The following is a 13,922-nucleotide window of genomic DNA, read 5'->3' on the forward strand; positions in this document are numbered from 1 at the left end:
AAGATTGAACGTGGTTCGAAATAGCTAGCGTTTAACGCATTCAGATTAACACTTTTATGGATTCCAGGTTATCTTTCATGAAACCTTAGAACATTCCTTGGAAAAAGTGTGGATTACCCCAACTTGAGAAGCCATTAGACTTGATATCCACACTTTTTCCAAGCTTGGAATAGCTTGGATTCCTCCATAAGACTTGTTACAAAATCATCAAGTATGACATGAAAAGAATACCTAATATGACAAAAGACAAATGTACAAACTTCATATTTATACCAAAGAAGTTTAATAAAAAATGTATGTTTAAATTTCTTGTGGTTGGTCGAGCAAGATATATGAAGAGTACAGTTTATAAGAGATAAGGTGTTGTCGTAATTGTGCTAAATTTTGGGTTCCCATTTATGTTTGTTATAAGTCTTCGGAGAAGAAATGGGAAAAAATCAATGGAATATTGATGGTCGGTGCCTTTAATCTAATAAATTCAGATATCCAACAGATATTTTTAGATTGCACCTAGGCCCAATCTATAATCCATTAGATTTCAACAAAATCATCCGCATCCAATCCATTAGCAAATGGTCCGGGTACCCATCTATAAAAGTACAGTTGGTCCTGGCCCAATTGGCAGATTTCGGGCCAAATACTCACCCCGACGAGGATGAGGCTCGGATTTAGGCTGGTTCCTATGGGGATTGGATAAACCCTCCATTTTCCATGCCAGCTGACCTGGCAAACTGGACGTTCCACTATGGGGAATAAGTTAAGTGATCGAGTTTCCATCGAACGGTCTCGACCGCTATAAGTCTTCATTAGACCGGTCGGTCTTGTAGTCGCCGGTTATGAAATGGTGAAGTAACGGCTATTTCCCCCTCGTCTCCCTATAAATTCACCCCATTCAATTCAATTTAATCACACCTCATTTTCTCATTAATTCTATCATCTTACTCTTCTGTACCTTTAATCATATGTTTAATTCAACTCAATGGATTCTTCTGAGGAAGAAGTGTGTATTCATATGGATCGATTTGAAGAACAACAACGAATATTCGTTCAGGCGTTGAAACAAATTGATGATGAGTCAGATGAAGATAAAGATCTAACCAACAACTTGTTGCAGCTATATTCATCGGGGCAAATACCTAGAGATCCAGAGCCAAAAGAAGTGTTCACAAGAATATATACGTACCGGGGTCGGGATGAATGGCACGAGAAGCTGATGCATGGTTATTTTCTTCCCGGCTGTGTGTTCTCTGATAAAAATTTTCAAAGCCGATTCTGCATGCCCTGACATTTGGTGCTAAAGATTATTGGTGAGCTTTGTCAGGTAGAACCTCAATTTAATTATTAGTATGATGCACTGAATATTAGTGGTCATGGCCCAGAACAAAAGGTTACTTCGGCCTTAAGGATTCTAAGATATGGAAGACCTCCAGATTCTAATGATTGGTACCTTCGTATTGGTAAAACAACCACATACAAGTATCTTTCGTTGTTTTATGAAACAATGATTAATCATTTTGGTCCAACCTATTTACGAAAACCAACTGACGCAGATGTTAGAGAAATATTAAAGCAAAATCAGGAAAGTGGATTTCCCGGAATGATGGGTAGTCTTGACTGCATGCATTGGGTATGGACCTGATGCCCTACCTATTGGGCCTGTCAGTATAAGGGTCATTCCGCACAACCAACGATTATCCTTGAGGTTGCTGCTTCATATGATTGTTGGATATGACACGCTTTTTTTGGTCTCCCGGGATTTCAAAACGATATAAATGTTTTATACGAATCGCCTTTATTTGAAGATTTAAAGTATGGAATTTCTCCTCGGGTAAATTTCAGTATCAACGGGGATCAATACACTCATGGTTATTATCTTGCAGATGGAATTTATTCAAAATGGTCAACTTTAGTTCAATGTTACCGTCAGCCACCTTCCGATGAAATGGGTCGTTCATACTCATATTTCAATAGTAGATAAATGGATCTGAGAAAGGATGTGGAACGTGCTTTTGGAATTCTGAAGCGGAAGTTCGCAATCATTTGTGGGCCTTATCGTGGTCTAAGTGCTCGTGAAATGCATAAGACTATGCTGACTTGCATCATTATGCATAACATGGTAATCCAGGAAACTCGTCGTAATAAGAATTGGACTAACTATCAAGATGAAGACTTAAGGCCTGAGATTATACCAGCAAGAAGATTACCTGCAAGGAACTATGCGCAAATGACCAGTCATATTGAGAACAGAACTTTGTATAACAGGTTAAGGGAAGATCTCAAAGCGAATATGTGGGATGAGTTTGGAAGAGATGGAGGACGAATTTAGTAGTGTTGTTTCATTTGTTATTTTATTTTTTATTTTATTTTTTGAAATTTTTTCATTGTTTAAGTTTCATTATTCCATAGTTTTGTTTTGAAGCTGTTTAAGTTTTAATTTTTGAACGACCATTTAAAGTAGCAGTTTAGACTCAATCGCTAGCAGTCTAGACTTAATCGCTAGCGGTCTAGACTCAATTTCCGGCATTCCTTATAAATATACCCTCGCTTCATCCATTTCAAAATCACACCTTCACTTCGCTTCATCCGTTTCAAAATCACACCTTCACTTCTCTGCAAAAACACTTTTCTGGTTAAGAAAATGGATGATCCCAGATTCACTGAAGATGAAGATTTATCTCTTTGTAGAAACTATGTAACATACTACCCGAAGAGAGGTGAAGAACGACGGATACACGGTTTACCTAGTATGAGTTATTTGGGTAAAATTCATGATGCCTTCTGCACTGAGACAGGTAATCCTCATAACCGGGATCGTGCTGCTTTGTTTCCCCGATTCATGGATATCAAAAAAGAGCTTGTGGATTTTATAGCTATGAAAAGGATTGTCACTCGATATCGTCTTAGAGGTGAGACCAATGCTGAATTGGGAATACGAACTCGAAACGGGTGGCGATGATGGAAATGAAAAGATTTCGAATACGAAGCACATTACCAAATTCTTAAGAAGTTTCTAATAACTCGTATGGGATGTTAGGCTTAATATTAGTTTTCACGGATGTTGTCAAGTTTAAGGTTTAATGTAATAAAAAAACTAATTTAAGTTTTAATGTAATGAAAAAACTAGATCAATGTGTAATGAAAAACTAGAAAAATTTCATTCACCATAAGTTTTAACTACTCATATTCATTAACATTAAAGTTGATACATTAATTAATTAAGTGGCACTATTTCATCGTGGTCTTCATCTTCCTCATCTTCAACTTGAACTCCAAATTGTTTTTCCAAATTTCTCTTGTTTCGTTTTTCTTCCAACTCCTCTGCTAACATGTTCATCTCCATCTCCCATACCATATATTGTCTGGGATTCATTGTTGTGGTGTTTGCATTTAGAATCTTCTCTAGTCAAGAACTGTCGGTCTACAGCTCTTTGCTTTTCGGCAATCTTTTAATTCTCTATCAAAGTATCCAAAACAGCGTCACTTGGTTCTCCTTCTTGGGAAGCTTTTCTCGCTGCTCTTGCAGCGTTTCTTCCTAATAATTTTCTCTTAATCGCAACATTGACATTCAAGTTGGAGTTGTTGTTTTTTGTGGTTTCTGGTGAAGAAAATGCATTCTCCGAAAGGGGATGAAATGATTGAGATGGTTGTGAAGCTGGCGTTGAAGGTGAAGAAGTGTATGGTGAACTTGCAGGTACATTCTGCTTGTTTGCTAACACTTCTGGATTATATTTAGGTAACACTTTCAAAATATGATAACAACTTTCATATGCAAAAAATTTCCCATGTTTATGGTGCCAATCAGTTCGACACTTTCGTTCGACATCAACATCGACAAGACCGCTCGCTCGAGCACGAGCAGCTTGCATTAGAACAGCGACATACAAGGAAATTTGGGCGTTGATTATAACGAAGCGACCTGACAATCCATTTGCATTAGGATCGTTGATGTTCATAGTTTCATCATGAAATTTAGCAAATATGTTATCCCATAACTTATTAGATTGTTGATGGGCACCATCGACACTATCTTGTGTATAGAACACATAGTTTCCGCAAATGCTTTCATCTTCGGCTACGGTACATTTTGCACCCCTAATCTTCTTAGTTTTATTAGATTGAGTATTAGATTGAGACATATTAAAGAAATTATACAATACGAGTGAATGAAAGAGTTGAATGATGAAATTTGTTTTAGATTAACAAATGTGAAGAATAGATTAGAGAAGGTGTGAGTTAAAATGGTAAAGGAATGTGGTATTTATAGGGGAAGATTTATGGCCGTTGGATCAGATTCCACTTAGTGGTGTAAACTAGACCGGTTGGTCTTACAGAAATCGCTAGTGGTCGAGACTCGACCGCTCGGTAGAAACTTTACCTGGCATGGGCACTTAGCCAGGCCGGTTTGCCAGCTCCATAGTGGGTGCAAAAATGGCAAACTCTTTGGTTTGCCACACCCATAAGAACTGGCCTTAGGTAGGGATGTAAATTCGGGCAGGCCGGGCCGCCCGACCCAAAAACTAAGACAGGCCGGGCAGGCCAGGCTTAATATTTGTGAGCCCGTAAACAAATTCAGGCCGTACAGGCCGGGCACAAGTAGATAATTTGTTACCCAAAGACCGCCCAAAGCTCGCTTTTTATACGGGCAGGCCAGATCGGGCCGGACAAGCCACTATTTTTTTTTTAAGTTTAAATTTTCAAATGAACGGTATTAAATACAATATCCTTTCCTTTCCAACATTGCATATCGTAAGTGATAGTATTATTTTATATTTAAATTACACTGACAAATTTTTAATTTTAGCCTATAATAAATAATTAATTAGAGTACAATAAACTTTCTAATAAGAAAATATATTACCATTAATGTTTTGAAAAGGTTAATTATAAGTAAAAACAATTATATATTTTATTTTTCTTGACATAAAATTGACAATTATAAAATTGTAACTTTTAAGTCTTTTTAAGAGGATATTAAATGATTAATGGCACATAGAAGGCTTTCAGACCGGGCACCAGGTCGGGTATCAGGCCGGGCATCATAATTAATCGCAAAGCCCGAGACCGCCCAATAATTTAATCCAGGCCGGGCCGGGTGGTCCATGACGGGTCATAACAGGTTTGGGCTACTTCGGGTACAGGCGGGCTCGGGCGGATACAGGCAGGCCGAGTATTTTCGGGTATTATTTACACCCCTGGCCTTAGAATGGCATCCCGTTTCACCTTAAGTGTGCCCCATAATTTTCATTGGCTTGAAATGGACCAATATGCACTAGAACCCATTTTGAACCTGATAGGATTAGATCTTAAAGTTTTTTATAAGTTACCATCTTCAAATTCCTCTCCTTTCTCCCAGTCGCTCTTTGCTACTCTCCATCTCTACATCTAAATCACAAACGCGAACGAAGGTTGCAAGTCTCTATAAATTAAATTGGTAAGATTGAAATTTTGTATCATATATTTATAACTATCAATTTCCGAAAAAGTTGATTTTTTTTCCTTCTTTTGTGTTTTCTCTTTTTAGGGTTCTTCATTTGTGATTCTCGTTATCTTCTTCTTTGGGTATAATGGGTTGTACAGTAAGAGAAAAGCATCTAAGAAATCATCGGAAGCTTCGATCAGCAATAAAATCAGATTCTGAACAAACCCACCCTGAAAAGCACGTAAAACCACCGTCATCTTATCCTGAGTTAACATTAAAACCATCTGAACATCATCATCATCATCATCATTTTGATAATAATGGGGGTGATCAAAATAGAAACCCTAACCCCAATTTTGATGAAAGTGGTTGGGGTTATTGTACTGAAGATCAATTAGAGGAATTGTTGTTAAAGAATCTTGAATTTTTATATAATGAGGCTATTACTAAACTTATTAGTCTTGGTTATGATGAAGAGCATGTACTAAAAGCGATATTGCATAATGGACATTGTTATGGTGGATTGGATGTTTTAACAAATATTCTGAATAATTCTGTGAGTTATTTGAATAGTGGTAATGTGGATTCGGATGAACCCGATTCGTCTTTTATTGATTTAAAGCAGTTAGAAGAGTATTCTCTTGCAGGAATGGTTTGTTTGCTTCAGCAAGTTAGACCTAATTTGAGTAAAGGAGATGCAATGTGGTGTCTCCTTATGAGTGATCTTCATGTAGGTCGTGCGAGTACTATGGAGATACCGGTTTTACCTTCGTCAAATAATTCTACTACAACAACTACTACTAGTACTGTTACTAGTAGTAAAGGAGATGGGGAAATTACTGCAAGTTCCAATCCAATTGGGATTCCTCCTGGGTTATGTCGGTTTCATGGTGGCTGGGGATTTGGAGCTGGTGAAGTTTGTGAATTTCCACTTAGCGGATCTTATCCTTCTTCAGTTGATGTTACTACGGTGGTAAGAGATATTGAATGCCCCAAGAGGTTCAATCTCACACCATCAATGAAGTCACTTTTGCAAAGGAATGTAACTATGTTTGCAGCGTCAATCCGGGCAAAATCAAAATCAAGTGTTGTATCATCACGGGTCTGTCCAAGTTCTTTGTCTATTGGAGATGCACCTGTAGGAATTCCTGCTGATTCTGAACATCCATCAGAGAAACATGAGGAATCCCGTGACACTCAGAATCCGGATGTGGTGAGCTCAGTGTTGAGCAGCTTGGGTAACTTAAGCCTTGATGATAAACCGGATGGTGGGATTGATTCGAAAGGTGAAATGATGATGAATCTTGCTCACCAGATCAGGGAACTCGAGGGACAAGTGAAAGATCGTAAAGAATGGGCCCACCAAAAAGCAATGCAAGCTGCTAGAAAGCTCAGTCATGATCTTACAGAGCTTAAGATGTTAAGGATGGAAAGAGAGGAGACCCAGCGCCTGAAAAAAGGTAAACAGACTTTGGAGGACACTACCATGAAGAAGCTGTCAGAGATGGAGAATGCTTTGAGAAAAGCAAGTGGCCAAGTTGACCGTGCGAATGCAGCTGTGAGAAGGCTTGAGAATGAAAATGCGGAGATCAAGGCAGAAATGGAAGCTTCCAAGCTGAGTGCATCAGAGTCTGCTACAACTTGTTTGGAGGTTGCAAAGAGAGAGAAAAAATGCCTTAAGAGGCTTCTGGCTTGGGAGAAGCAGAAAGCTAAATTACAGGAGGAGGTTGTGGAGGAAAAAAAGAAGATCTTTCAGCTACAACGACAGTTAGTTCGAATAAAGGAGACTCAGAAAGAAACCGAGGTCCGTTAAATATACCATCTTTATCTTATACATTTTTCCACTATCCTTATATGTGGTTTTGAAGAAATGAAACTAAAATCTAGGTTGAAGAGTAATACTTATTTCTCCTACAGTTAGCCAAATGATTTCTGTTACTAAAGCATGCCATTGAATCTCTGAGGGGGTTCTGTAATTTGTTCCATACACTACTTGGTGCTCTTGAATACTTTTGTATTAAGACTCTAGATATGGATTTTGGTCTATCCATTATTAGGGCATCCCTTCATCTCTCCCCTGATCAATTACAGGTGAACTGGAGACAGGAAATTAAGGCTAAAGAGTTGGTCATGTCACAAGTGGAGGAGGAACGGAGATCAAAGGAATCAGCCGAGGGAAGTGTGAAACGCAACCAGGAGGCGTTGCGTCGCAAGGTGGAGATAGACTTTCAGCGCCATAAGGATGACATCCAGAGATTGGAACAAGAACTATCTCGTCTTAGGGCATCTGCGGAATCCATTCAGGTTAACTACCAGACAAATGGAGACCCTGAGATGGCAAAACCTCAGAGGGAGATCAATGCAAGGGTACTTCATGACTTGAATAAATTGCTTGATTCATCGGAGAAAGAAACAAACTTTGTCAGGGTATGCTTAATATGCATGATAGATGAAGCCTCGGTTGTTTTCCTACCTTGTGCCCACCAAGTTCTGTGTGCCAATTGCAGCAATGATTATGGGAAGAAGGGTAAAGCTACTTGCCCTAGTTGCAGGGTTCAGATCGAGCAGAGGATCAATGTTTATGGTGCAAGCTCATAATCAGATCTAGGTTTGCAACTAAGTAAGACATCTTAAGGTTGATTTCTGAATTATAGTTTACATTTTCATATACTCATTTGGTTTGTCGTCTTCATCTTTCTTTTTGATTATAAAGTCCAAAGAGTCTATACAGTACATACCATCATTAGGTCAAATAAAAGAACGAGTTCACTCTGGAACATCTTCTTTTAAACACTCAAATATCTGGAGTAGTTGAATGCAGTAAATAAACTTGATTGACGTTGCGACTAGCTTTACGAAAATTAATTTCTTATTCTCTATACTATGACCACTTACAAATATTTGTCCGAAATTAAAACTGATTATAAGTTGAGAAAAGTAGCACTATTTTGACAACAAGGGTCTAATGGATGTGATTTCTTCTCTGAAAATCATTCTGCCATTTTGAACTGATTTCATGATTTTCCTGCAGGAAGTTCTTTTCCTTCTGTTTTTTTTTCTACCAATCAATCATGTTCATCAGTTTCATACATAGTGTGAGGGAGCACTTGTATATCCCAACATTGCAAATGGGAGGTGCAAATTTGCTAGGGAGTGTACCAAAATCCATATAAGACAAATCATCCTTTAACACATGGATTGGTACACTCCCTAACAAGTTTTCACTTTGATTTTGCGAATCGCCCCATTATTTTTGTTAACTTTACCCTAGAACTGTGAGTTTTCACTTCGATGATAACTGTTTTCTTTCAAAAGCTGTGGACAGCATTTCCTTGCTGACAGCATCTTTCTGTCCAGAAAACCTCCCAAGTCCGAGCGAATTTAAGCTGAATTTATTGTTTCGTTCACCATCTTGGCATGGTTTTGGCTTTTGATTCCAGTCGTATGTAGTTTTGGCTTGTGCTTCCAGTCATTTATTCGATCAATTCCAGCCAATGAACAAAAGCAGTCTTATGGTGAACATACTTTTAATACTTGTTATCTTCCTCACAAAGACGACTACTATTATCACCTCAACTAGCTCGTGAGTTGAGATTCCTATAGAACCATACAGCCTTCAACCCCTGCTTATATTTCAACTAAAACAGAGTTCTATTGGTATTCTTAGAATGGAATTTGATAAAGTGTTCCATCGGTTTCGAAATCTGAGAGTACAAATTTCAGAAATGTGGAGGTCCTTCTTCTAAAAGTAGGCCCTACAGTGCTTTCCTTCTCTCAGTTATGGCGTCAGAAAAACCTGAGGTTTGTCCATTGCTTTGTTACGTTGTCAACTGCCAAGGAGCCAACTTGGTTAATTTGAACAGCATTTGGATCGTTACTTCTGAAGCTAAATTTGATTGAACAAGTTCACACTTGATGTAATTGAAAGAGCTTGGTAAAAGCATTCCGCTGGGTAATGGCCTTGAAGAAGTGGATTAGCCACCGGCCACCGTAGTGAATTCCTTCAACCCCCCTTATATATGTCATAGTACCGCAAGAAACTCAAATCACTAAGAATCACTCAACATGTCTGGATACCTCCTCGACCAGGGAATATCATGGTATTTTACCATGGTGCCTCTCTGGTACTCGGGGAATGTTGGAGCTGGGATTCTGATAAGTAATAATAATTCTGGGATTTTGGGTGGCATGCGCTCCAATTTAATCACAGAGCTGACTGCAGCACTTTTTGGTATAGTATATATAGGCTGTTGAAAACGACATGGTTTTTTCGGAGGACCATTAAGTTATTACGCTATTTTTTTTGTGATAATGGATGTCTAGTAAGAGCAAATGACTAAATTGTCCCTTTACTTAATTAATTTTTTTTTTTAAATTAACTTTTTTTTTTAATATTTTTTCATTTAACTTTTTATTAACTTTTTTTTTATTAAGTATGGTTCGGCTAGAACTTTTTTTCTCTCTAGTCGAACCTCAATTTGTTTTTCCTATGCCAACTGTTGTGTTCAGTTAGGTCGAATGTTTTTTCTCTTAACCGAACTTTAGTCTGTAAAAGAAAAAAATGTTGAGTTTGGTCAAGTCAATATTTTTTTTTTGTAACAATACAATCAGTAAATTGTTGTTACTACTCTTTCTCTTTCCTCTCCAGAAGCGATTTCTGGCAAGGGGAAAAAAACTTCCGACAAACTTAAATTCTCAGATCTAAAAAATTTGAGCAGTACCAATTTTAATCTTTATATATTAGATTGATTTTCTTTGCCTAGAGAAGAAATCAGAGTAACAAATTCCTAATCCTTAACTGAATCTTCACTATCAAATCCTAAAATAGTCGCCATGGATTTAGTTAACCTCGTAGGCTAAATTCTCGATTCATCGGTCCTACCAATTCATTTGCGTTGATTGCTTGCATGTTCGTGTAATTATCTCTTCATTCCTGAAGATTTTATGTTTTCTCAGCTAGGGGTGTACATCGGGCAGGGCAGGCCAGCCCAAGCCCAAATATAGCACAAGTCGGGCCGGACGGTCGAGTAGTCCTTACTACCCATTAAGTTTAACAGGCCAGGCCAGGCCGAGCAATAACAAAAGTGTAATTCCCATGGTCCGTCCATACCTGTGAAACAACATAGGCCAGGTCGGGCAGGCCTTGGGCCCAAGAGATAATTCAATTTTTTTTAAAGTATATAGGTTTGTCTTTTTTGCTTGATGAATGATGGTATATCTGTAACTCGTTCAAATGATAGCTCAAGAAATTCATATTCATTACTGTGAAATGTAATTCAAAATTTTATCTAACCTCAATAAATTGTCCAAATTTGAAATCTAAGTTCTTGAGAAACCCATCACACTAGTAGAAAACTTTATTTCATGCCATCGGTAGTCAGGCAGGCTGGGTAACTAAACAGTCTCTCGGGCAGGCTAACATGATGGACTCCAATATTTGAACAAAAACCCGGGTTCGCCCACTTATAATTATCGGGCAACCCACACGACAGGCTGTCGGGCGCCCATGGGCTCCTTCGGACCTGGGCGGTATATGGCAGGCCGCATGCTTCCGGACATTCTATACACCCATATTCTCAGCTTGTGTCTGCTTGATGGGAATTTTTCATCGACCTTAACCGGCTGTGATCTTCATCGATACATCCATCCTTGGTTTCATCTACTGCTTCACTTCATCCCTTTAATAAGAGGTAATTTCAGTTTGTTACCTCCTCAATCCCCATCAGAAAAGTAGAAAAATCAGTTTTTGGATTTTATCCAATTACCTCTTACTTTTTCCTTATTTTGATGTTGGATATATACAAGGTTTGGAAAACGGTCGTTCTTTTCGAGAAAACGACCGTTAAAACGGACATGCCTATGTAGCGTGCATGTGAGGCCACCGATACGCATGTATGAATAACACCGATAAATAGGAAAAAAAACTACGTTATTTAGACCAGTTATAACTGTTTTCACGCATGTGATAACCGTTTTCCTAAAATTAATTTTTAGGTTTTTTTTCTTCTAAATAACATTTGGCATGGTGGCATGGGTGTGTACACGATAAGAGATACTATTAAGTATTGTTATTTGGCATCTATTACGCAGACCCATATCCAGCAGAATAATGTTTTGCGCGAGTCAGGCTTAGTGGGTTTGAGCCCAAGCTTCGAGCACGCACTAAACACTTTCAATCAGGTACGTGGTAGTGATACTTCTCCTCTTTGCATTGATATATTCCCCTCACTCTATGAGTTCTTTGGCGATTAAGTACTTTGATGCACTACAGAAGGAATTACCTACTGAAGGGCTTAATCAAAAAATTGGTCCACGACAATTTTGTGTTGTGCTGCGATACATGCTTGGGATTCCACTTTTCGAAGAAGGGGGTATGTTCTAGTTGTGATAGGAAAATGGATATTTATGGGGACCATGCGCTATACTGCACCCATGAGGTTGGTATTAAGCTCAGACACGACTTAGTTCATGAAACTTTTGCAGATATGCGTTATCATACAGGTGTTCCAGCTAGAAAGGAGGTAGATTTGGGCCTCCTTTCCAATAACGGACTTGTTCTAAGACCAGCTGATATTATGGTTTATAACTGGGATAATGGTCATGACATGTTTTTGGATGTCACCGGTGTCTCACCTTTTACCCGGGGAGTTGTTAGTACTTTCGTTCCTGGTCAAGCAATTAACAATGCTGTGACACGGAAACGTAACAAATATATGGAGAAACGTGATGCTAAAGATTTTGGGTTCGGGTCCTTGCTTTCACTACTCTGGGGGAGCTTGGTGGTGACACTATAGATTTCCTGAAGAGATTGCGTAATTACTTGGTTAATTATGATGCGAATATTGATGTGGGAGGTTTCCTTTTCCATAGACTAGGTGTGGTCATTTAAAAAGGGATTGGAGCACAACTTGTTGCGCGGCTCCCTTCCAACTCTCTTGTATCTTCTTTTGTTGATTTGGAGTTTTAATAGTTTCATTGTAACTAAAATAAAAAAAAAAAAGAAAAATAAAAAAAAATTTTAACATCAGTTTTTTAGACCATTTTTTTCGTTTTCACACTTGTTATACACGTATTTTAGAAGAAAAAAATAGAAAAACATGGTAACAACGTTATTTAGACCCGTTATAATCGTTTTCACGCATGTTAAAACTGTTAGATAGGAAATTCAGATCATAATATATTTATTTTTTCTATTTAATTGTTATCACACCCGTTATTTCAAGAAAATATCAAAATAACGGGTTTTTTCCTAAACATCGCGTTTTTTGCCCAAAACGTGCTCACACCCGTTAAAACACATTAGAACGGTCATGACCTTTGGTCGTGACCTGATCCATGACCCGTTTTTCAAACCTCATATCTATTTATTAAGCTTCAATCTTTACCTACTATTCCCAAGAACTTCTGTTTTTAAATGTCTGTTTTCTTTTAACCCTATGATGTTTTTCCTATTTTTCTCTGAATAAATCAATTTTCTTCTTATGAATCAATTGAACCTTGTTTTTCAATACTCTGGTTTTGGCGCTTTTGTGTAGGTGGTAATCGATTTTAGCTTTTTCATTTGATTCCATCCTCTGCAGGTTTTTTGGGATAGTGAAGCTCTTGTTTCCCGAATGTTTTCATTTTAATCTTGTTTTGAATGTTGTACGGCAGATAGCTCTAACCATCGGATTAGTTTTAGGTTAAATTGTTGGTCTAGTTGTATTGCTGGTGTCTTATCCTAATGTTTTCTCCTCACTTCCTTGTTACTATTGCTTGGTGATGTTTTGTTTAATGTATTTGAATTTATGTTTTGTTTGCTAAGGTTTAATGAATCCCCTGTGTATATTAGTCTTTCTACCAAGGAATTGTAGCTTTTCTTATAGTTGTTTTTTCCTGATCTAATTTAGATCTTTTTCGGAAGTTAATTTTGAATTGGGTTTTAGTCTCTGGGATAATAGTGATGAGGGCAAATAAAGAAAATAGCATCATTGATTTCTCCATAGCAATCCAAGCTTAGTGACTCCATCACCGTGGTCCTCTATTGGACTACTGGATCTTTCGTGATTTTTGACCAAAGTGAATTTAGGAATCATAATTTGCATCTCCGTATGTTGGAACTTTGCTTACTAAATTCCAGAAATATATCACAGCTTCATAGTTACTTTGTTTCCAACAGCAAGCGCAAAACCTATTTGATTTGCTAATGGGAGATGAATCCGTCACCTTTACCTCTTATTTTCTGTTAGTCATATTGTACTTTACCTTCCAGCAAAATTTAGTGTTGGTCGAGTATGTAATATCTTTGTGCTGCTTTTTCAGTTCGGTAACTTTTAGCAGCTCTTTAGCAGTATTAAATTTTTAAGTTTTTGTCCGATTGTATCTTGTTTTAGATTAGTAATTTTGTAATAGCACTATTAGATTTTAGAACTATATCAACAAGGGTTGAAGATTGGATACTGCTTCAATCACTCTCAACGCCAAAATTCAGGTTGAAGATATGGATAACACTGGAGATCAAGGA

General features: G+C 37.9%; 1 protein-coding gene across 1 annotated transcript; it reads left to right on the forward strand.

The window, feature by feature from the left end:
* Positions 1-5,277: 5,277 nt before the first annotated feature.
* LOC113297366 (MND1-interacting protein 1-like) lies at positions 5,278-8,284 on the forward strand. Its single transcript, XM_026545807.1, has 3 exons — positions 5,278-5,431; positions 5,522-7,223; positions 7,511-8,284. The coding sequence occupies exons 2-3, from the start codon at positions 5,565-5,567 to the stop codon at positions 8,015-8,017; spliced, it is 2,166 nt and encodes a 721-aa protein (XP_026401592.1). The 5' UTR covers positions 5,278-5,431; positions 5,522-5,564; the 3' UTR covers positions 8,018-8,284.
* Positions 8,285-13,922: the final 5,638 nt, after the last annotated feature.

This window comes from Papaver somniferum, chromosome 7 (assembly GCF_003573695.1).
Source record: "Papaver somniferum cultivar HN1 chromosome 7, ASM357369v1, whole genome shotgun sequence".
Taxonomy (NCBI): Eukaryota; Viridiplantae; Streptophyta; class Magnoliopsida; order Ranunculales; family Papaveraceae; genus Papaver; species Papaver somniferum.

Coding starts and splice junctions, on each gene's coding strand:
- LOC113297366 (XM_026545807.1), top strand. CDS start 5,565: ATGGGTTGTACAGTAAGAGAAAAGCATCTAAGAAATCATCGGAAGCTT. Junction 7,224..7,510: donor AGACTCAGAAAGAAACCGAG/GTCCGTTAAATA, acceptor GATCAATTACAG/GTGAACTGGAGACAGGAAAT.